This window comes from Malurus melanocephalus, unplaced genomic scaffold (assembly GCF_030028575.1).
Source record: "Malurus melanocephalus ecotype Western Australia unplaced genomic scaffold, MMel_1.1 scaffold_101, whole genome shotgun sequence".
Classification (NCBI taxonomy): Eukaryota; Metazoa; Chordata; class Aves; order Passeriformes; family Maluridae; genus Malurus; species Malurus melanocephalus.
This window is the reverse complement of record NW_026623333.1, coordinates 1,510,991-1,532,827: the sequence shown is the minus strand read 5'-3', so window position 1 is coordinate 1,532,827 and position 21,837 is coordinate 1,510,991. Positions and strand designations below refer to the sequence as shown.

The following is a 21,837-nucleotide window of genomic DNA, read 5'->3' as shown; positions in this document are numbered from 1 at the left end:
CCCTTCCCTTCCCTTCCTTTGCAATGGCAATGTAAAAGAAATCCTTCTTATTAAAAAATTAATACCCAAATCATCTTACTTCTAAGTACTGTTGACACTCTCTCAATGCTCATCCACCTGCAGCAGGGATGGAAATACTTTGGGGTTCTGTCTGTATAGTTGCCAGCAAATCCCCTTTGCAGAAACAAAATAAATTGATGGATTTCCCTTGGAGTATAGTGTCTGACTGTTGGAGGGTTCATAGGGACATGCTTTCATTTATGGGCTAGGTGCTGCCAGTTTAGCTTCCATGTAAGTGTGAACCTTCAAAATGGCAAGCAACTCAAGCATGGTGCAGCATTTCAGAAAAGGTATTGTATGTTAAGTGTGAGATTGTATGTTAAGTGTGAGATGATTATAGTAATTCCTACCTCACTCAGGCATCAATTGTGATATCCTGAACCCAGTTTTGTACTACCTTTTGTCCCAGAAGAACTGACTGCTTGATGTCTTTATGAAAAATTTGGTGTATTTCTATTCCTCTCTTGGAGTTGCAGCTACTGCTGCTGTCCAATCCTCAGTGTAACATTTTGTTCTCTGTGTGACGTTTTATCCTCTGTATAACATGCTTTCTATTCAACAAGCAACAAAACAAATATGTGACATATCTCTCTGTTACTGAGACTTAAATCCCATTATGGAGGAAAACTGATTGAATTTGTGTAGCTTTTTTCGGGAATGCCTGAAAGCCATGATATTCTTTAACATGCAGCGGAAGATACAGATTCTGCTCCAAACTGCAATCTCTTTTATACTGGTCCAGCAGTGCTATTTTCTCTTCCTTTGTCTAAGACTAACAGAATTAATYCTGTATTAGTTCYCCWCGATAGATTATGACCAGGATAAGGGTATGMTATGGATATGGATAAATATGACCAGGGAATGGAAGAGAAGGAGGGTAGATGAGAGCAGGTAAGACATTGCTCTGCACTCTTCTGTTCCAGTGCCCTAGAGGGCTGTTTCAAACCACGATAGACACAAAACCATTAAGATGTTTATCACAGCACTTCGGTGAGGCCAGAATTTGCAAGACCCCAGAGTATGGCAGGACTGATAGAGAACCCAGTCCCAGCACCACATTCTACTGAGTGCAAGGACAAAGCGAGGCAAAACTCGGGCACGATGTGCAGACGATGAGGAAGCGATGCTTTTGTCATTTTGGCAGAGAAGCCGGAGCATAAAAACCGCTTCCAGCTTGCAGTGCGGAAGGTCAGGGTTGCATATGCTGATGCCTACATGGGTTCAATGTAGGAGATGGCCTGTGGTATCTCTGATATCCCCTGGGACTGTGGGCTCCGCTCCTGGCCCGGCGCTGCCGTGAGAGGGCGGTCTGACACTGAGCCTTCCCGGGACTGTGGCTCAGGCGCTCGCAGATGCTGCGTGTAAAGCATGAAATATTTTTCAAATTTACTATTGCCGAGTATTTCCAGGCCTTCAAAGCTTGTTAAAAATGCTTTTCGGCTAGCGTGATTCTGCCTGCAGTTTGGTGCAGGATAAGAGGAGAGCTGGGTTCAAGACGGAGTCTTTTAAGATGTGTGCGTCTGTCTTRGGGCTGCGAGTTTGAAGCGTTTTCTCTTCCACCAGCAATGTTRTTTAATGACACAATGTTTGTCTTTCTGTGCAAAATAAGAGCTTATTAAGTCTTTGGCAAATCCGTTACGAAATAAATTAGTGTTTTGTCAGTTTCTAGAAAATTTTCCTGTAATATGAAATGCAAATGAGTAGAAAAACAGATTAATAAATCATATATCACAACTTAGGGCAYTGCACAAAGGTTAGCAAGCTGGCTATGATGTGTAAAAATGTTTCTTGTCCTTCTGAGCTAGACTCATTATTTTAGTCTTTTGGGTTTTCTTTCATGTGGGMCGCTCTTCATTAGGCTGTCTTGTGGACTACAAAAAAAAAACCCCACAACCCAAAATACAGGAAAAAAATGCCGTGCTGTACCACAGTACAATGTGTTGCTTTGGCATCAGAGAGAGGAAGGTGGTGGCTTAGAAAGGAGCAGGGAACAGRAGGGAAAGCACTGTCTCTCTTTAGATATTCTTTATTCCAAGGCTAAAAATTACTTTGGCAGAGTTCTTTTGGTCCACAGTCATAGAAAATGGTGAATCCTGCACAGGAGTCATTCTGGTGAGGGCGTGAGCTGTGGAGCAGAGAAGTTTCATGTAAATCGAAGTTGTCACAGGGTGGTATTGACCATATGTCCTCTCAGATCCATAGAAGGAGTTTATTTTGCAGTTAATTTCAAATGGCATCCTCTTCCTACCGGATAATTTGGGCAATCCTTTATAAGGAAGTGTCCATCAATGGCTTGTCCTCCAGAAGTCATTTCTCCAGTGAGTGAGCCTTACAAAAATTACTGGGAATGTTTTATAAAATAATGAAATTAGAGTTTGCTAAAAAGTTTCATATGAACTGGAGGGTGCTTGTTGAAAAGATGATGAAATAAGGGGACAACAAATGTGTTAACCCAGCACCTCCTTAAATCTGAACTTCGTGACTGACTCCTCAGCAGATTAATAGAAAACTAAGAAAAGGAAGACTGATTTGGTCATATAAGTTGCTGCTCGGAAAATCCATATATTTAGTGTCTTTTATTTTCTCATATATAAGACTATTACATTCCCTTCAATTTCTTGCTAGTTATTCTTCACTAATTTGTTAAGCAGCTGATTTAGAAAAGACTAGCACAGATGAAAATATATGGTAGGTAATGCCCAGAAGTGCAGSAGTGTATTTGATTGATCTTCCATATTTTCTTCCTTCGTTTTCAATTACAAAGAATGCAGTGGCTTGGAAAAGGAATTGGGATATGAATTTCCAGGATAGGATCCATGTACTGCAGGATATGAATTGACTGCAGGATATGAAGAGATGTTTATAGGCCCAGGGGGTACTGCTTCATCACAAGGAAGGAGCAGATTGGCACTTTCCAAGTAATTCTGAGTTACCTAAAGTGTTCAACTGGAAATTATCCACATTATTTCAGCTCAGGCTGAAAAGCATAAACATGTGGGTTTGTTTCATTTCAATATTTGTGATAGTTGTGAGACATTAATGTCATATAAATGTGACTGGGATAATACTGCAGAACCCACAGCCACCTATTACAGTTTCCTTCTTTTGCTGTGTCTTCTGTGGTGTCTTGAGAAAATGAAGGGCAAGAAATGCTGAATTAGGAGAAGGTAGTAGCTCCCTCAAAACTGATATACACCATTGTTCTTGCCTGGGAAAGAGAAATAGGTTGAGGTCAACATTACTAGTATTTCTTGAGTGACTCATATCAAAAGAATCAGAAATTACCTATGAAAAACGAAAATATGAGATCAAATTTTCAGTAGAGTTAAACTCCTGTTTTTCTCAGTGCCTTATTTTACAGAACTGTGAAAATTCATATCTTGTAGAACAGACAGATTTATTCTCAGTACCATAACATCACAAATACTTTCATAGTTCCTWTAATAGAGTTATTCAAAAGTGTATGAACTTCTGGCAGCTGTATTTCCTCTAGTAATGTCATAAGGCAGCAAGTTCCACAGTTCAGCTCATGTAGTCTATTTAAAACAAACCAAAAAAAAATTTATCCCTCTTAAGCTTTTGTGGCCTTTTCATTCAAATGTGTCTCTGCTCATTTATTAGGAAATATGGGAAGCAGAAGTTCCCATGGCATTTACTCTTTGTAATTCATAATATAGATGTTCTTTATGTGCTCTCCTCGTGGCTTCTCAGTACACCACTGGAGATACCTCAGGAAACTCAGCAGCTGCCTTAGTGGTTTTATCCCATGATGAGACTGGAGTTGACTCAGTGTTTGGACCCCGCACAAATTTGCAAGTACGCTCACTTGCATGCAACACAGCCCCTCCAGCTGTGACTTCAGACCTTTTCTTCCTCATCCTTTTCTGCCCGAGAATACCAAAAGCATGTTTTTACACTTAAATTTGATAGGTATAAAATAGAACCACTAGGCAGACAGAGGTRATACTGCTGGGAAATCCAAAGCAATTTTTTTGATGACTAATAATAGATTATCGTGGTGTCAAACACAAGTTGCAGCATTTGCAAAGGAAACATTTTTCTGTTTAATGCATGGCAAACAATAATTCAGCAACAGCACTGGACATTTATCATGTTTTTATGGGATGCTGAAATATTTAAAAGCCTGTCCTGTGGAATCTACTATTAAAAGATGTTTTGTTAAAAGATAATTCTTGAAGTTGTTTAAATCATAAGAGTTTCTTTTAAATGTTCATTTACTTTATCATTTGTGCTGATTGGTTTATCTTTTTTTAACTACTAGTTTTCATTTGTGTTTYTAGCAAAATCTTGAGTTCTTGTGTTTGAGCTCATTCAGATTGTGAGAAGCGGCAGAATGCTGCTTTCTGTTTTGGCTTGGTATTAAAGAGATAGTTTTTAAAAGGTTTTTTTTTAAGATATTTCCATTGGCCTCAGATTTTTTGGATTACTGKAGGACGAGCTCCTTAAAATCAGTTTCCAAGATTTTCCTGTGCTGTCTGTCCTCAGCAGTCTTTTGAAAACATTAACATTGCTTTGTCAGGGTCTGTAAATTCAGAAACCTTAGTTCCACGTGGCTGCAGCCTGACATAAACCAATGCTGGTGCAAGAATGGGCATCTCATCCTCAGTTTCTCCTTCTCCCCCTGCCTGCCCACTTTCTCCTGTCCTTTCACCCTGCACCAGTGGAAGTGTCCATGCAGCCATGCAATGACCTGAACCAGAGCACTTACGTAGCTCAAAAATAACCAGCCCTGCCACAAATGGTTAGCCTACACCCAAACTGGGACCCAGAGCCAATCTGCCATATGGCTCCATGAGTCCCAGTGCCAGGATTTGAGCAGCTGGAGCCAAGGGGAAAAATCCCTTTCACAGCAAAATAAATCTGTGCCACACTGGACTGATCATGAAACTATCGCTGTAAGCTTTAAATCTGCAAGTGACTTAGTGATGGACCCCTTGGACCTTGCACAATCAGTCATGCTAAAGTATCTTTTCCAAATTCTCATTCTACTGCTGCATTCTGAGGGGATTGCTTAGCTCGGGTCCYTAGCAAGCAGAATGCTTGAACCCTGGCTTGATTTTAAATTAATATTTCCAGTAAATATGTAGTTACATTTCAAGCCCTTAAGCACATTTATTCCCTGTTTGCTCAGCACTGGCTCTGTGAATAGGGGTCCCAGTCACGACAACAGCAGTGAAGATATTAATGATGAAAATATGCTKCCACAATTATTATTTGTCTAAGCTGAACATCACAGATGTTTTCCCAGCAGTGGATGATGAAACAGAGCTAAATTCTGACATCTTTACTCCCAAAGAGTGAGACACGCTGTTCCGGTGGAGCCACCTGCCACAGGACATCAGATGTATCCTTGGAGGATCAGTTGATCAAAACAAGCAGAKGATATGGACTAATGTGTTTGCAGTGGTTTACAAGATCTCTGAGGATTAATCGAGTTCTACCACATTTTCAGTCAAAGTTAAAAGTTAAACCAGAGCTGTAGTTGTCTAGGAGTCCCTATCCATGGTTAAGTGTTCCCTGTATCCTGAAATAAGCATTAACTGCAGACAAAGGAGGGATGGCAGCATCAGATGTGACCTGTAGCCGGTTCTCCAGGGACAGCAGCATGCAGCTCCATGACACAGTCCCTTTTTTGGGGTGTCTTTGTGCCAGGAGAGACTGAGGATCYCTCCTCTGCTCCAGACGCTGCGGTGAATGACACGCATTGCTGCATACTGCTGGTTTCAGCCCATTAATTTCTGCAGGCTTTTAGAAAGCTTCATAGCTCAATATTAATATGGTTTAGTTGAAAGAAAAACACAAAAAGAAGGCAAGAGGGAGAGAAATCCGAGGAATCCAGYGCTGTTATCAGCCTGCCGAGCACACAGCGGAGAAGTGCCATTTGTAGTGGCATTTAAAGCGCTGGCACTTCAGAAACTCCTAATGGGATGCAGATGGAGCACATTGTGCCTTCAGCAGGGCYGGATCAATCACCTGTGCTGGGGTAAATAGGGCCCAGCAAGACTGGCTGCGATGTCCTAGCCTTGTATATCTGAATATAGATAAGGTGCTGCCTAGGCAGGGCTGACTCATTCGCGAAATAAGGTAAAAATGATCAAATCTTTACAATTTTTCTCCTTTCTGCTCCAGCGGAAATTGYCATTTTTCTTCCCTTAATCTGCTCTGGAAAGCATTTTGCAGCAGTTCACAGTTAAAATAAGTCCTTAAGGGCTTATTTAGCAGCTGAATTAAGTTGAAATAACTAGGTTTCTAGTTAGCATTAGATTGTAGAAGTAAATGTCTTCACTTCTCCCTAGTTCATAGCAAAGTTCTTTTTTTATGAAGATTCTTTTATCTGAGAACATATTTCCTTTAGGCACCCCAGTTTTATAGCATTCTATTTATGATTTAATGCACATGGAGGTACATGTGTGTTACTCTTATAATGGAACCAGAGGAAAAAAAATGAAAATCTGTCCATCTGCAATAGTTTAGTGGGAAAGAGCTATTGTTTTCCAAATTTTTTTTCAGCCTATGGAAGTTTGCTTTTTCCTATCTTCTTTTTAGTAGAGGAAGGCWGGGAGTTGAGTTCTCCATCCAAGGAACGCTGACACTGCTATGTAAAAGTTCAATTGTGTAACCAATCATCCAGAAAGATGCTGTGAAACAACAGCTGGAGAAGATTAAAGCAGGTGGATTTTTGTCTTGAAGAGTCCACCACATGCCAAAAAAMCAGCCTGGTGTGGGGTTATCTTTCCTGGAATGAGTTCAGGAAAACAGCTCTCCTTCACCTCCTACACCTGAGATCTTGATATGAAAGGCTACAGGTTCCTTATTCCTTTTTCCAATAGACCAAGTCACAACTTCCAAGGGTAGAAACCTGCAGGAAGAGTTCAAGGGTGGAATGTTTGTGCAGGAATTGAACACAGGTGGCTTCTCTGTTCATGAACGCTTTGCAGGAGGCAAAAGCAGACATCTCTGGAAGAGGAGAGCAAACCTTTGTTTTAGAAAGCTGATGGTTTTATTGCCTCTCTCACTGCCAGGATAAGATCCTCAGCTGGCATAAACAGCAAAGTTCTATTGAAGTGCATGGAGCTCTGCCAGGCAAAGCCAACCTGAGATCAGACCCTCAAAGATGCATTCAGGATGCTTTCCTKGTGTCAGGTGCCCTGAAAGTGTGTGACAAAGCTTATTCCAAGTCTGTGACTCCAAGTGCCCCTCTTAAGAAGCTTGTTGCTTCAAAGAAATTTCGAGCAAACTATTACATTTTACCGTTTCTCTCCCTCTTGCCTTCTTTTTGTGTTTTTCTTTCAACTAAACCATATTAATTTTGAGCTATAAAGCTTTCTAAAAGYCTGCAGAAATTAATGGGCTGAAGCCAGCAGTATGCAACGATGTGTGTCAAATAAAAATATAATCAGCATTTTTCCCAGAATTGCCGACACCTAAGAAGTTTGCAGTAAACCAAATATTTTTAAGTGGTGCAACCAAATGAAAACTCTAAATTTGCCAGCAGAAGGTGGATTGCTGATGCAGTAAATCTRCTTTTCTTGTACCATCCAGGCAATTAATCCTGTATTTCAAAAAAATCCCCATAAACCAGCTGCATACGTTCCCAGCAGTATGAAGATAATTTTTGAAATTTGAGAATTGTTTRTCATTCACTTTTCTCTTTTTCTGTCCCTTCTTAATTCAGCCAATAAGATGATGTAGAGCACTTAATAAGGTCATTCTCAGCATTAGCTGAAAACTCTGGGGCATTAGTGGGCTCAGTTTGAAACAGAGGAAAGTCCAGGCTGTTTTCTCCAAACATATGCTGTRTTGTGGTTCACATATTTTATGGAATATAACTCTCTGGATATGCTRCATGCTGTGCTATAAGCTCTTTGCATAGACCATAAATCCTCAGGGATTTTGCAAAGTAAGAATTGTTTAATACATATATTTACTGTCTAGGGACCTGATGCTCTAATTAATGYCATACAGGTAAATTCTTACACTTACATAGATGCAGCCTTATTCTTTTAGCTCAAGGGTCTGCTCTGCAGATTTTCACTCAATAAATATTAAAGGATGCAAGATCACAGCCTCAGGAATCAAAGAAAATACTTTTTAAAAGTGGTGTTTTTGATTAAACAYACCACAGTGAATTTGGACGAAGACCCTGATTCTAAACTGAATTCATCACTCTTAAACTGCACTGTAGGGGCAAAATCGGTCCAATGAGACAAAAATAAACATTTTGCTCAGAACTGCCTCCTTATCTGACATTGGAAGGTCCAATAAAGGGATGAGTGTTGAAATACAGCTACAAACTTTAAGGTTTTTATTGCTCTTACTGGGACAGCATATAAGAAGYCTGTGTATATGATGTGTGTCTGTGGTCTTTGACCACAAAACTTAACATGAGAAAGGAAAGTGTTGACACTTGCTAGAGMAATAGGTTCCTCCCAGCCACCCACCCACAAATACAGTGTGTAGCAATCGTCTCCTAATGTGCTTTTTCTCCCTCCAGATATATGTGAGTGCTCTGATCTTTTATTTGGCTCTTTAATGCATCCCTGCAAATGAAATAAGTATTCTGGGATGTTGTTAAAACATTCAAGTGGCTCTTTTGCATCAGCACTGGCTGGCTTGAAATKAGCTCCATAGGGAGTCCTGAAAGGCGATCTCTCACTTCAACTGGCAAAGGATTTAGAATCAGGAGAGGAAGATTAGAAAARGAAGAGGTGTTTGACTTTTGGGGGGTTGCCTGAACCTCCTCTTTCAGCTCCCATRTTTCCTTAGCTGAATTCCCCTTCTTTGGAGTCTAAATTTCCAGCACCAAAAATAAGTAGAGACAAACTGATTGACTCTGGGCCCTGAGCATCTGGTTTGATAAATAGCGAGCAGAAGAGCCTGGAATCTTGCGTGGCTCACACTGTGCTTCCAGCTCTGTGGTAAACACATGAATAGAAAAGAGAAGGCAGCAAGTTCTTAAACTGCACTCGCCAAGAACATCTGCATTTGTGAAAACTTTCCCTAATTGAAAATCTAGTAGTTTCAAATGCTCTCCAACTGAGAGGTTGGAAACTAGCTCAGGGGCTGCTAAGATAGCAAGAAACAGCAGTGGCTTTGAGCCCCCAGTTCAGGTTATTCCCCCACCCTCCTCCTTGGAACTTGGACATTGAGGAGGTGCTAACAACATCTTCACAAATTCTAACAAGGGGAAAGGTCTCTCTTCAGACTTCAGCCACATTATTCTGCAGTTCTCTAACTCCCTTTCCTTACCATCATCTCCCCTCCTCTCCTCCTCCTCCCCAATATTTCCTCCTGTTTCTTTGAGATCTACTACACCAAAAATATTTTTGGAAATACCACAGACTATTGTTTTTATTAGTGACTGGAAAGCTTTGTAGTAGGATGCTTTTGTGTTTCATTTGTTTTCCTTGCTCTGGCACAGCTGTTTTTGCTTTAGYAGCATTAGAGAGATGGTTAAACTATTTGTGGCCTTTTCTAACCCAGCAGATCTCTTCCACTGAGTGCTTTAAACCGAATGACTGGGACTGTAAGTAACAGGTTGTCTGTGTGGGCAGTTTTGTGCATAAAGTTACAAATGCACTGTTTTTATGAGATCTTTTAATTTGTTCAAGCAAAACACCGATCACTGTGAAGCAAGTCCCAGTTTCCCTATAAATTTCCCAGCCAGAGCACTGACAGAACCTTGACTCGGGAGGATACAGAACAGATGAAGTAGTAGATCTTTTTAAAACCTACACATGTTCAGAAATATTAATGGAAAAGAGATTCGTGTAGGTGTGGTGATCCTCACTTCAGCCAAGAGGGAAAAGGCAGAAAAGTCAGAGCAGATGGTGGGGCAGAATGTGGTCTGAGGACAAATCTGCCAAAGGTGCCATGCAGAAGCTACAAATGCCTTACTGGCCACTGTGGTTACACAGAGCAAGGTGGGGAATTACAGAACAGGTGTCCAGTCAGAGAATGGTGACAACAGAAAGTGGTAAATGAAGARTGGGGCGAATGAAATGTAAAGTAAAATGAAAATGKAAATGGAGAGCRAAAACATAACACATCTGTGCAAAGGCAAAGGGAAAAGAGGAAATGAGTTGTACTGGAGGTTTCAATGTTCATGTCTTGTGACATAAAGTAAGTGATGTTGAAAGKATAGGCTGATGAACAGCAGGAAAATGAAAGTTAAGAGTGTAACTGTGCCCTGCTAAATCCCAACCTTACCACACGTTCTCACCGCCTCTGCTGGGCAGACCCAAGCTGCTGAACAGCAAATAGCTTTAGAGACTCAATCTGCTGAACAGTGTATTTATTGGCAGTTCTGTTTCTGGCGAGGTCAGGCAGATGACAGACCTGGCTCCATTTGCTGTGTGAGCTTGGGATGGCACTGGCAGGCATGTGGGCACCATGAGGAGGTGGCACCATCCCTGTCAGCACCTCACAGCAGTGGAAAAGCAGCACATAGATCAACTCAGTGATTAAATATAATGCAGGTGGAGCAGTGAAAGGACATGTTATATCCCTACTACAGTAATGCAGAGAGTGGCTCTTCCCTCTTTATGCACTGGGTTGGGAAGCAATTGCATTTGTCAGAAAGCACCTCCTTAGTGGCACTGCAAAAGACATGGCTGAAATGTCTTTTCAAGCACATTTTTTCTTTGTTTTTCCTTCACTGAAAACAATTGTTTTCGACTCTCCTGACAGTTTTGTTGGGGGTCACACCCGTGGATTCGTGATGGATTGAGGCCAGGGACAATGCAGGGATAATAATCAGTTATGTTGAGAAAGAACATACTCTATTTACATGTCCTGTCTGCACTACTTCTGTGTAGGTGTGTGTAACCTGGGAGGCTTTATTCAGCACAGCARAGTCCAGGGAATTGTCCACGTGTCYGTCMCCAGACAGGGACAGTTTCTGCCAGTGGGAAGGCACCTCACAAGTCCAGGAGTATCAGCTGTCTGTCCTACAATTCCAGAATAACTGATGTAGTTATGTTTAGCTCATTCCATCTTTTTCTTCTCAATCAAACAGCAMCATTTACATTTCAGCCAAACTGTTAGTGTCAGCCCTGGTTCTTGCCTGTGACCAGACTCCAGTTATGATCTTTGCACTGACTGTTCTTCTGACTGGCTCATTTCAGGGCTCCAAAGAGTGCGTCAGCTGGAGAAAAACACAAGATACTTCAGACGAAAACTGCATGAAATGGGCTTCATCATTTATGGCAATGATGATTCTCCTGTGGTCCCCTTGCTGCTTTATATGCCTGGTAAGATAGGGTAAGTACTGAAAAAAAAACCTCTGGCAAAACAAACTCTGTTCAAGTTCATAGGTTATTTGGTATACACTGCAGAAGATGTTCTTCTGTGTGGTAGATGCTTCTTAGGAGAAACATGCACTGTTAGTTGAATTCATCATTTAGCTCTGCTTTCTTTTAAATTTGCCCTGGATTTAATTTTGAGTTGTTCCAGAATTGAGAATTTTAAGATTTTTCTCTTTTCCTTTTTTAGCAGGGTCTGGAGTAATACTTTTGACAGCATTTTGAATTTGATTATTTTTAATTTGTAATCGTTAAAAGAGACACATTGCCTGATGTATGAATTGGGTTAGATGGATGCCTTTTTTTCCCATCTGAATTTGAATGGCCTGTGAATGTGTAACCATTCAGTTCCTCTCAAGCGGCTGTTGTGCACTGATGTGGATGCACAGACCAGAAGTCATCAGCAGCACAACAGAAGGGTTGAGCTACAGAGAGCATTTGCAGGTAGTTTAGGGTGCTCTGGGTCTCACAGACACCACACAAACCTTTCCAGCTGGCAGAGTAATTGTGAGAGGTAATAACCATCACACAGAATGTTCTGTTCCTGTTGATGTTCAGGATCCAAGCATTTGTACCTTCCACAAGCCCAGCCTCCTCCACGCTTAGGGACTGTGAATGCCCACATGTTTTGATTTGGACTCAAACCTTCACTGACATAAATCCTGACTCTCCTGCAGTGCCCTCTCTGCCATCACAWTTCTARTATTTGACACACAAAGCAGCAAAGAATCTCAGTCCTACTGTTAAAATTCTGGCTTTTATGRAAATCAATGGGAATATTCAATCAATTGAAGACAGGATTTCACCTATTGTTGCATTTTATGTGAATGTTTTCTCTCTGCACTCAGTTTGTTTGAGATAACTTATTTTTGATTTTTTTTTCTTCTTCTTCTSTCCTTAGGGCTTTTGCAAGACGCATGTTAGAAAGAAATATCGGGGTGGTCGTGGTTGGGTTTCCAGCTACTCCTATCACAGAATCCAGAGCTCGGTTTTGTGTGTCAGCTGCACATACACGGGAGATGTTAGACACGGTAAGCACAGCAGATGTCCTGCCCAAATTAACTTCAGGTGCAAAGGAGGCTGGGAGRAACTGTGCCTCTGTTACTTTGAATCTCAATAATTCATTTTTACATTTGTTTCTCTGGCCTTTTCACTTGATCTTTAAAGGCATTTAAGTCTTATGCGTTTTACTTTTTAAAATAAATTATGGGACAGTTAACTTCTTATGTTCTTCTATTTCTAATAGTGACCAAATCTGTCATCACTAATAAAAACCTACATGAAGAGCACAGCAAGACCAAAGTTAAATGCTAGGTCAAAACTATCAGAGTAGGAAACCTGAAACGATATGAAAATAATTGAAAATCAAGTTTTCCATAYCCATATTTCCATTCCATATTTCCACGTGTTTCTTGAATTGYAGAAGTATATGGGACAGCCTTGGGGGTACAGGTGGAAATTGCAAAAAGAATTTGRAACTGTTTGAACCTAATTTTAAGTTTAATTGGTGCTGTCTGGCCATTCTCAGTTCTGTATCTTTCTCTGATATCAGACATACCATTAAGAATATGTTGAGACTTCCATCACAAACCTCTGTTCCAGCTCAGTCAGAAATGTGTTTAAAATAAACTCMTTGAAATTTTCCATCTCCCTTTCTTGCCGAAGGTGTTTTTGGCCTGGTTTGAGATAATGTTCTTTCATTTTGAGAATAAGCCAACTTAGAGGCATGAAACATAGAGGCTTAACAATAAATTTCAGGCTTTTTTTCCCTCTCTTTGCACGAGTTTGATGGTCAAAGCAAAACAATCCATGAACATGGAAAGACATTTGAGTTAAATATGCCACTGGTTCATGCAGACAACACTTGTGCCTGCAGAGAGCTCCTGACTCTCCTTCCTATCCATCCTGAGATGGACATGGATGTGGAGGCCAGAGCCCAGCCATGCTGAGCAGCTCCCATACCAGTGTAGATCACCTTGAAATATCAAAAACCTGCCTTGCATCTATGCAGWGTAAACCTGCTGCTGCTGCTTTTAAAGGTGCAGTGGTTATTTAAAAGGTACAATACCATAAAGATAGGATTTTATAGTGCAGGGCATAGCTACGACTTTGTGTTGGTCATTGCCAGCTTTTGCTKTTTGACCATGTGGATTTTGGCTCATGGGACTGGAAACAAAGTTGATCTGAAGATCAGTCTCCTGAGGTGGCTGCTTTGATTTTCTCCCTTTCCCCACCCCCCAAATGTTAAGCCTACCACATTTTTGGGCCATCATTGCACGTTCACTTCCTGCTACCTCCCATTGCTGCTTCCAGGGAAGGTCTGGCACATTCTGCAGCCATCACTGAATGTGCTGTGCTTTTGCCACAGTTCTCATGGCACTCTTACAGCGTGGGGGAATGGAAATGCCCTGAGCTTAATTACTTGCAGATGGAAAGCTTTTAGGACAAAACACTTTGTGCCTAAACTCAGGGTAACAACAGGTAACAAGCACAATGAGAATGTTTCCCTTTGGCAAAATTTGTTTTGTATCTCAGCCTGGAACTAAAGCGGAAAGATCCGTGAAAAGGGCAAGTTCCCAAGAACAACTTCCTTAATGACSTGGAAGCTATCTCTCTGCATAAACCATTACTAAATTACTTCTTTTTGTTTTAACTTACTTCTTTCTGTTCACGAACTTGTTTTAACGGCTGGACAGAAACAGGCTCAAAATCAAAATTGCTGTTTTCTTCTTTGATGCCAAAAAGTTGGCTGCCCTTGAGTGTGGGTCAGATGCTRCAAAACCACTGAGCTGCTTCTCTGTGGTACAGAGTTCCCTGGCTCCTTTTTGAATCTACTGAGAGGTGGGGACTCAGCTCAGCAAATTGCAGTATTAATGAACAAAAATTAATTGTCCCTGTGATATTAATGTAAGATAATGGCATTCACTAGAATTACCTGCAMCTATTCAGACTATTTATGCTGACTGCTCAGTACTGTGGGCCAAGTCCTACCTAAGAAAATGCATTGGAAGCTCCAGTCTTGAGCTGTGGAGAAATACTGAAGAGTAGCCCTGCATGTTTCTTTGGCACAAGCAAAGATAATTTTTTATCAGGGTTGTTATCTCCCTGTGCTTTTAGAAAATATAATTTTTTTCATCCATGCTTAATTAATGTATTTGCTAATAAACCATAACCTACTGAAGTATATTCCTTTCTCATAGATGCTATTGTACATCTACAATTGCATTGATGTTTGGTTTAGTAGAATGACTGCAAAATTTGCMCATTTGTCCTTTAAACTTTCTTGAATTTATGTTTTTTTATAATCTTCTTATTCTGTGATAAAGTTGAAGTTACTAGAACTGCATTTCTTTCCCAAGAGAATTGACAGAGTACGATGGTCTTACAGGTTTTGAATGCTCTGGATGAAYTGGGTGATTTTCTACAGCTGAAATATTCCCGGTATTCCAAGTCAGCTCATCCTGAACTGTATGAAGAATCTATGCTTGAACTTGAAGATTAAGTTTTCYACCCATGAAGAGAACATTGTGATGCTATGAAAGGGCGGAAAACCCGAAAACTAAACAATACGAATGCATTTCTTCCCTTCTAAGGACAATTTTTATTTCTCAGTTAATTGAAAGGAGGGGAAGCTTGGGTGTTGCATCATGTTGTATCAAATTTCTGTGTTCAAGAGACTGAAATATTGATACAGATTTGCCTCCCCAGGAGATCTGTCCTTCTTACGGTATTTTTGATGCAGAATGAATGCATCCGTTGATCCACTTGCTAACGTACAGCTTTTGATATGGCCCCTTTTTTATGAAGAGGCTTTATATAGTCTTAATTGTGACTGAAATAATAAAGTTTAAAAACTTAATAGATTCCAGTGTAATATAGCTGAGCTTCATCGGTGAGATTGACTTTTGTCGGTTAAAGTGCATAAATCAAGATGCCAGTGTGGACAGCTACAAAGGAATGAGCAGAAGTGACCTCTTTWACTAAGTTGCACTACCATGCATTTCTCCAAGGCCAGAAAATGTTGGAAAAGGGCTAATGCTGAGAACAAGAAAAGTAGCCTGATGAGATTGKGTATTTCTGACAGGATGCTATGGGAGAGGGAAAATTACTCCTCCCCTCCACAAACATTTTTTCAGCCTCTTAAATGCACTCTAAGCTTCRAACTGCACAAAAATTTGGGCTTAGACATAAACAGAAATGCTTTTCTGCCAACACATTTGACCTGCAGCCTATCACATCTTATCACTACCTGAGTTCTTCAGCAGGCTTGCTCCCTTTTTGTGGAGCAGTAGTAAATAATTTTAATAACAATTTAACTTTCCCGTAAAAACCTTGATCAAAACAGTCAGATACTTGCMGTTCACAAACTGCAGATGACATTTATGGTCCCATTCCTAAGTTTCTTGAACTACTTATGGGCCTAATAAATTCTCTAACAAGTATATAATGCTGAAGTTGTTTGTTATACAGAATGTGAAGTTCAAGATACCACAAGCAGTTCTGCCACCTGTTAAATAGAAAACTCCACCATTTCTATCCATGCTACAATCATCCATGTAATAACATTTCTTGAAACATTTTTGTCTGTTTTATGCTTCTCAGGGGTTGTTCTGTCCAGGGTTTTTTTTTTTTTTTAGTCATTTGTTTTTCAAATAATTATTATATCATCTGAGGAGGAAGATGCCCTTGTCCCCTTGTCCACTGCCAGTGTGACAAATGCTCGAAGTTTCCTGAAGGAATTGTTCCAGCTGGCAGTTTCCCTGCAATGCCAGCACCATTATCGTCAAGCCTGTGTGGGCTGAGTTGCTGGAAGGAGATTGGAGGCTTTTCCCCYYTTTTTTTTTTTTTTTTTTACAGCGTTGAAAAGCAGTTCTTTAGCTTTAAGAATGAACTCCAAACAATTCCACGCTATCAAATGTCATTGTAAACACATCAGATGAGAGATGTTTAGCTTTCTGTTGCACAGATGTACCACACTTTCATGTTCTCTTGAAAGCTGTGGTGTAAACTTAACCCACAGCTGCAATATTAGATTTAAGAACAGAACAATTAAATTGCAGCGTACCAATTACACTATATTACTCCCTGCTTGTTAAAGCAGCTTTCAGGATATAACAAGGCTGACTSATTATGAGGGCCCATTTTTTGTTGGATTTTTGTTGTCGTTGTTGTGCAAGTTAATAAAAATCCAGTGGTGCTATAACTTTGAGAATTGATTACAACACATTCCATAATATCAAATGCCGGCTTTAGGCTTTAGGAAATGCATATAAAGGGCTGGGGGAGGACTAAGGGGTGTGTCATGGGATTCTTCACTGTGGTAGATGGGCTTGAAAAGCACCGCAGAGGTTCAAGGGARCTGTGTTTGTGGATAAGAGCAAACTCGCTGTATAAATATTTAAATACTCAAGCACAGGACAAGGAGAACTTGGGAAACATGAACTTTGTCTTGGAGTCACCTGGCAGTTCGTGGTGCACAGTTTTGTTATATGCAGGCTGAGTGCACTTACTGTGGAAGGAGATGGGTTGAGGAATTTCTGCAAGCCGTTCCTTGAGGGAAAGTACTGAATTTGATGTATTGCTTTTTGATCTCTCCTGCCGAACATCTGTGGCCAGATCCTCAGCTGACTTCTGACCTTCCATCTTGGGCTATAGAGCCATAGTTTATATTCAGCAAACATTATTACACGTGCTGGTGCAGGCAACACACTATTTCCCTCAAAGGGAGGCCTGAGATTCATTAAACTACAGAGTGATCACTTTTTGTACCGCRATAGGGGAAGGTTTTTGGTCTAAAGCTGAATTCTTCCTGCCCTCAGAACATTACTCTCACTCATATTAAGGAGACAGGACAGCTATTTTTTTAGAGACTGTCAGTTGATTTATTATGTGTTCTCTTCTGATTTCTTCCATCCCTTACACATCAGAGAAAGTACAGACTGACTACCCCTGGGCTTGGGGAACAGTTAGGGAGAAATCCCTGTGCCACTGGTGCAATAATAAAACTCCCAAGAACTTCAGTCTTTTAGATTTTCCCCATGAGGCTTAGTTAGAGTCTGGCACTTGCTTTTCCACCAGTGTGTTTTTCCTGGTTTAGATCAATTTTAATAGATTTAGAGTTGATCAGCTTTTGAAGACTCTATTTTAGCTCGTGTAAGTAAAAAGCTGGTAGAGCACCTATTAAGCAATTTGCAGCTCTAGCATAGGATCACATATTTCCTAGAATGTACTCTATCTTCAGACACACGTGTTCTTGGGAAATACAGTTCTCTGTAACTGCTTTGGAAGGTTTTGAAGAACTGCCTTCATTAAATGAAAGAAATGTTCAAGTTGTCTTATTTTAATCCAGTGGAATCATAAGAACAACCACACTAACTTTTTGTGGGCAAGCTGCATCCTGTTACCTTACATGAAATCTTGGTTGACCTTTATGATATGGGAAGACTCAAGATTTTTTGTTTGACAGAGAATCTGAACTGTTTGCCCTTTCCTGCATCTTTATCCCACCTGATCTTTTAGATAGTTTTCATTTCCTGAGCTTATCAAGCTTGTCAAAGTGGTTTCCCCCCCGCTCCACATATCCTGTCTTTTTCTATTGTTCTCTCTGTTCTGCCGTTTTCTGTTGGAGGAAAGCACAAAGGAAGCTGTAGCGGACCTGAATGCAGCAGCTGGCTTTTTGGGCATTGCCTCACTGCCTGTTTTTCCTGGTATCCTCATCAGCTCCTGCAGACTTCAATCTTTCCTTTTCAAATAAAAGTTTTCTGTGGATGGTGCTAAATTTCTGTGCTGAACTGAGTCTGAACAGCTTGCTGCCCAAGCTGTTGAACTGAGAATGGGCTTRTTCTGCCATTTGTGCAAGTGTAGATCAGGTTCAGTCTTGCCTTGAAGTCAATACTGTTGGTTTCAAACAAGTAAAACTGTGAGAAGAACCTGTCAGTGTGAGGTGAGCTGCCTGCATTTATTTCAGAGGGGCTTGAACGCTGATGTCTCTGGACTGTTTCACAGTTGCTGCTCTTACAGGGGACCAAGATGTGGAGTGGATCTATTTAAGGTAGGATCTCAGCTGGGTTTTAATTTCTCTTTTTTTTTTTTTTTTCCAAAATGTGTTTGGTTGAAGGTGCATTGCATATTTCCCTGCCCTACTGAGATGGGGAATAGTGATGTAAGAAAAGCAGTCTGCACTAAAGGTGTTTATGGACTTTCTAGATTGCTTCGAAATCCAATAGAGATTCTCTAATATATGATCTGCTTTTTATTTGTGCATAAAGTTTAATTGTTCTTCAATTTAAAACACAGATCARGACCACATTTTAAAGAAACCACACCACCAGCTGAGAAATGGCAGATGTCATGCCATTATTGGCCGCTGAGCATTCCAGCCTCCAGATGCCTTCAAAAACAGCATCTAGGTGTTTCTCTCATTTGCTCACACATCCAGGGTGGTTTGTGCTCCCTGCAGATCAGTCACAASATAATGAGGACTCACTTTATCCATTTGGGGGCAGAGCCTCAGACCTGTCAAGATGGTCCCAAAACCACCACCCACCTGAGCACACAGAACAATAGTTCAGCAGCACTGGAGCAGGAGTTGGGGTCTGAGTCAGGCTGGTTGCTCAGCACTTACTGAAGAGGGGAGTGTGTTTCCACATATGTAGCATGTCACTGACAAGTGACATAAGGAAGCAAARATAAATCCATTTAGGGGACTAATGTGCTAGTCAAATGAAAAGCATAATTGTAGTGGCACAAGATCTGGAGAGATGTGGTAGACCTGGAGACTTGGACTAGGTCCAGTTGTGTGCAGAGACTTTTTGTGCAAGTGCTACAGGAGTTGTTAAATCTTTTTAACCAGCTAGGTGGAGAAGGGGAAGATGTGCTCTTTAACATCAAAACAGTGACTTTGAAGGAGGCAAAGAGAGACATCACAGCCCTTCTGTTACTCCAGATTTTTTATGGAGAGAATGAAGCGGGGAGAGGGTGACATAGCAGGTGACCCTGATTCGTAGCACTCTATTCATAGAACCTTTTCAGAGAGGCACTCGTGGCAGATGCTGTGCTAAGGCCCAAAACTGTTAATTGTTATCAATACACCTGAATTCCACAGCATGTGCTGCAGAGGTGGGCAGGGCTGCTTGAGCCACCAGCTGTAGTGAGCTGTGCTGATCCTGGAAATAACTCAGAGATTGCTTTCATGACAAGAGTGCACAGATTTACTGATGGGTGGGATGCCTTTTGGGCATCCCTGCTGGGATTCTGCTGCTGGGACTGGCTGTGCTGCTCTGCCACGCTTACCTTTGGTGGCTCCAGGACTGGCATGACAGTGTGTCCTCTTCTTTGCAGCTCCAGAAGGACRCGGGTTGTAGGTGACTCCAGCAGATGAGCTTCTTTCTGGCAAGTCAGCTCAACCAGAAGATGTAGCCAGGAAAGCAGGACTTTGTAGGAAGTCTAGAAAATCACAAGTAAGTCAAGTCCTTGTAGTTACAGACAAATGTGGATGTGTGTGACTTGGAGCAATGGTGCTTTCCTGTCACTTCCATTGAACTTGTCTCTAGGAATTTGCTATGGCYACGAGCTGGCTCTGGTATCCTGTGGGTGAGTCAGACTATTTGTATTTTCCAGTTCGTGGAGCACAGAGCTGATCTCTCCTGCCATCATGKGCCACCAAGTTTGCTGCCCKTATCTTTGGTGTCTCTGTCATAACMGTTCCGAGTGCAGCACAGCCTGCTGAGCCTGTTGGGATCCAACACGACCCCACAAGGTCCATGGCACATCAGGGAGTGAGTGTTTCTTGGCACAGGCTGCCTTTGGTGTGCTGAGAGAGCTTTGTCTGAAGTGGGTTCCTTGTCTGTTTACCTCTGGAACGCCCAGAAGTGATGAAATCAGTGGGGACATTGCAAAAGCACAGCTTCTCCTGAGTGTTTCCTGGAGCCTGCTCTGACACAGGAACCRTGTCCTCTCGTGTCCCCTCTTGCTGTTATCACACAGAGCTCGTGATGTCTTGGCTCTGCTCTGTGCAGAAACTGTTCCMTGCATTGCTGGGCTCCTCTGTCATGTGGCAGCTGCTGCTCCAGCAGCCCTGCACACGGACACAGTGGCCAGAGGAGGAGAGGTATTTTTTATAGTTCTAGCACTATTGACAATTTTGGCATTTCTTGGTGTGCTGAACATCCTGATATGAACTCTCTCTGACTCTCACTGCACACTTCAATACCCATATTTTAAAAACTGCCCAGTGAACCACTGTAACCTAAGAATTAGAGCTCTAAACTGGATACAGGAGATCCAGTTCGGATCTGCCTCTGTTCTGCTAAGCAATTGCAGATGAGACACATTAATTATCCTTGCCTCACTTTTTTCCCTCTGCAGAACTCTGATAGCAATCCTAATTTGCTTGTAAAACAATAAGTTGAACTGATGAGAAGAGCTACAAGAATTAAGTGTTGCTATTATCTGAGTGATCTTTTAATTTCTACATTGCAGAATGTCTCCATTCATCCTGTAAAAGTCACGAGTACTCTGTTTACCAGAACTAGTTTATGAGACAGTACAATGATGAAGACTAATTATAAATCATAAAAAAAAAAATTCTGGAAAACAGATTCCTTTAACATTTCCATTCTGTGCAGGCTTTGTCAGTGTTTTACTACAATGATGCCAGTTGGATCAGAAAGATTTTTAAAATGTGAATCTCTCTTTTCAAAGATTTGTAGTGATGCTTTTCCAGTTTGTTAAAATGTAATTAGTATCTGCTTGTTAATATAATGTTCATTGATTTTTAAAGTACACAGACTTCAAAGCTAGAAATAAATAAATAAAAAGAGAGATAATTCAAACCAGAGTGGAACAGCTCGGACAGTTTTACTCTTTTGCCAGGATCCCAAAGCTGTTGTGTTCAAACAATGCCACAGTTTGAGTGGAAATGTGAAGATTAAATCCAAACCCTGCGTGTCAGCTTTTTTTTTTTTTTTTTGCAAATGACTATCCAGGATTTCAATAAAATGTCCAACCACAACAGATTATGTTGCAGGGATTTTGATAGCTTAGCAGCTTGTGATAGTCTCCTGTTTCCCTAACATGTATAATAAACTGATGCACCTAGCAAGGGTCCATGGAATTTTGGTACCTAATTCAGTTAGACTCTTCTGAAGAATAATTTGAAAGGAACAAAGGAGGAAAGGGTTCACAGATGATGGATGGTTGCAGAGTCTCMCAGTTGCACATCAGTGTGGTGTGGCACAAGATGGAAAGTACATGAGTATGGAACATAACTTGACCACACTCATGGATGAAACGAGGCCAGTGCTARAGAGGCAAGTGAAGATAACTTGAAATTCAGACAAGAATTCAAAGATGTGATCGAAGAATCCCCTTAGGAGAGAGCACAACCAACACTAGTGCACAGCTCCCCAGTAGGAAGATGGCCTCAAGAACAAAAAGATGGAAAGGGATATCC

The 21,837-nt window shown here is 41.1% G+C and overlaps 1 protein-coding gene across 3 annotated transcripts in view; it reads left to right on the top strand.

Moving 5' to 3' along the window:
- SPTLC3 (serine palmitoyltransferase long chain base subunit 3) overlaps positions 1 to 17,370 on the top strand; it is an 86,159-nt gene extending 68,789 nt beyond the window's left edge. For 2 of the 3 annotated variants that reach the window (XM_057369016.1, XM_057369017.1), the window contains 3 exons: positions 11,208 to 11,343; positions 12,286 to 12,415; positions 14,773 to 17,369. In XM_057369016.1, coding sequence (XP_057224999.1) covers positions 11,208 to 11,343; positions 12,286 to 12,415; positions 14,773 to 14,886 — 380 coding nt within the window. In that variant the 3' untranslated portion in view covers positions 14,887 to 17,369. Of the gene's footprint in view, positions 1 to 11,207; positions 11,344 to 12,285; positions 12,416 to 14,772 lie in introns of all 3 variants that reach the window. The other variant, XM_057369018.1, reaches the window with a different exon arrangement.
- The last annotated feature ends 4,467 nt before the right edge of the window (positions 17,371 to 21,837 follow it).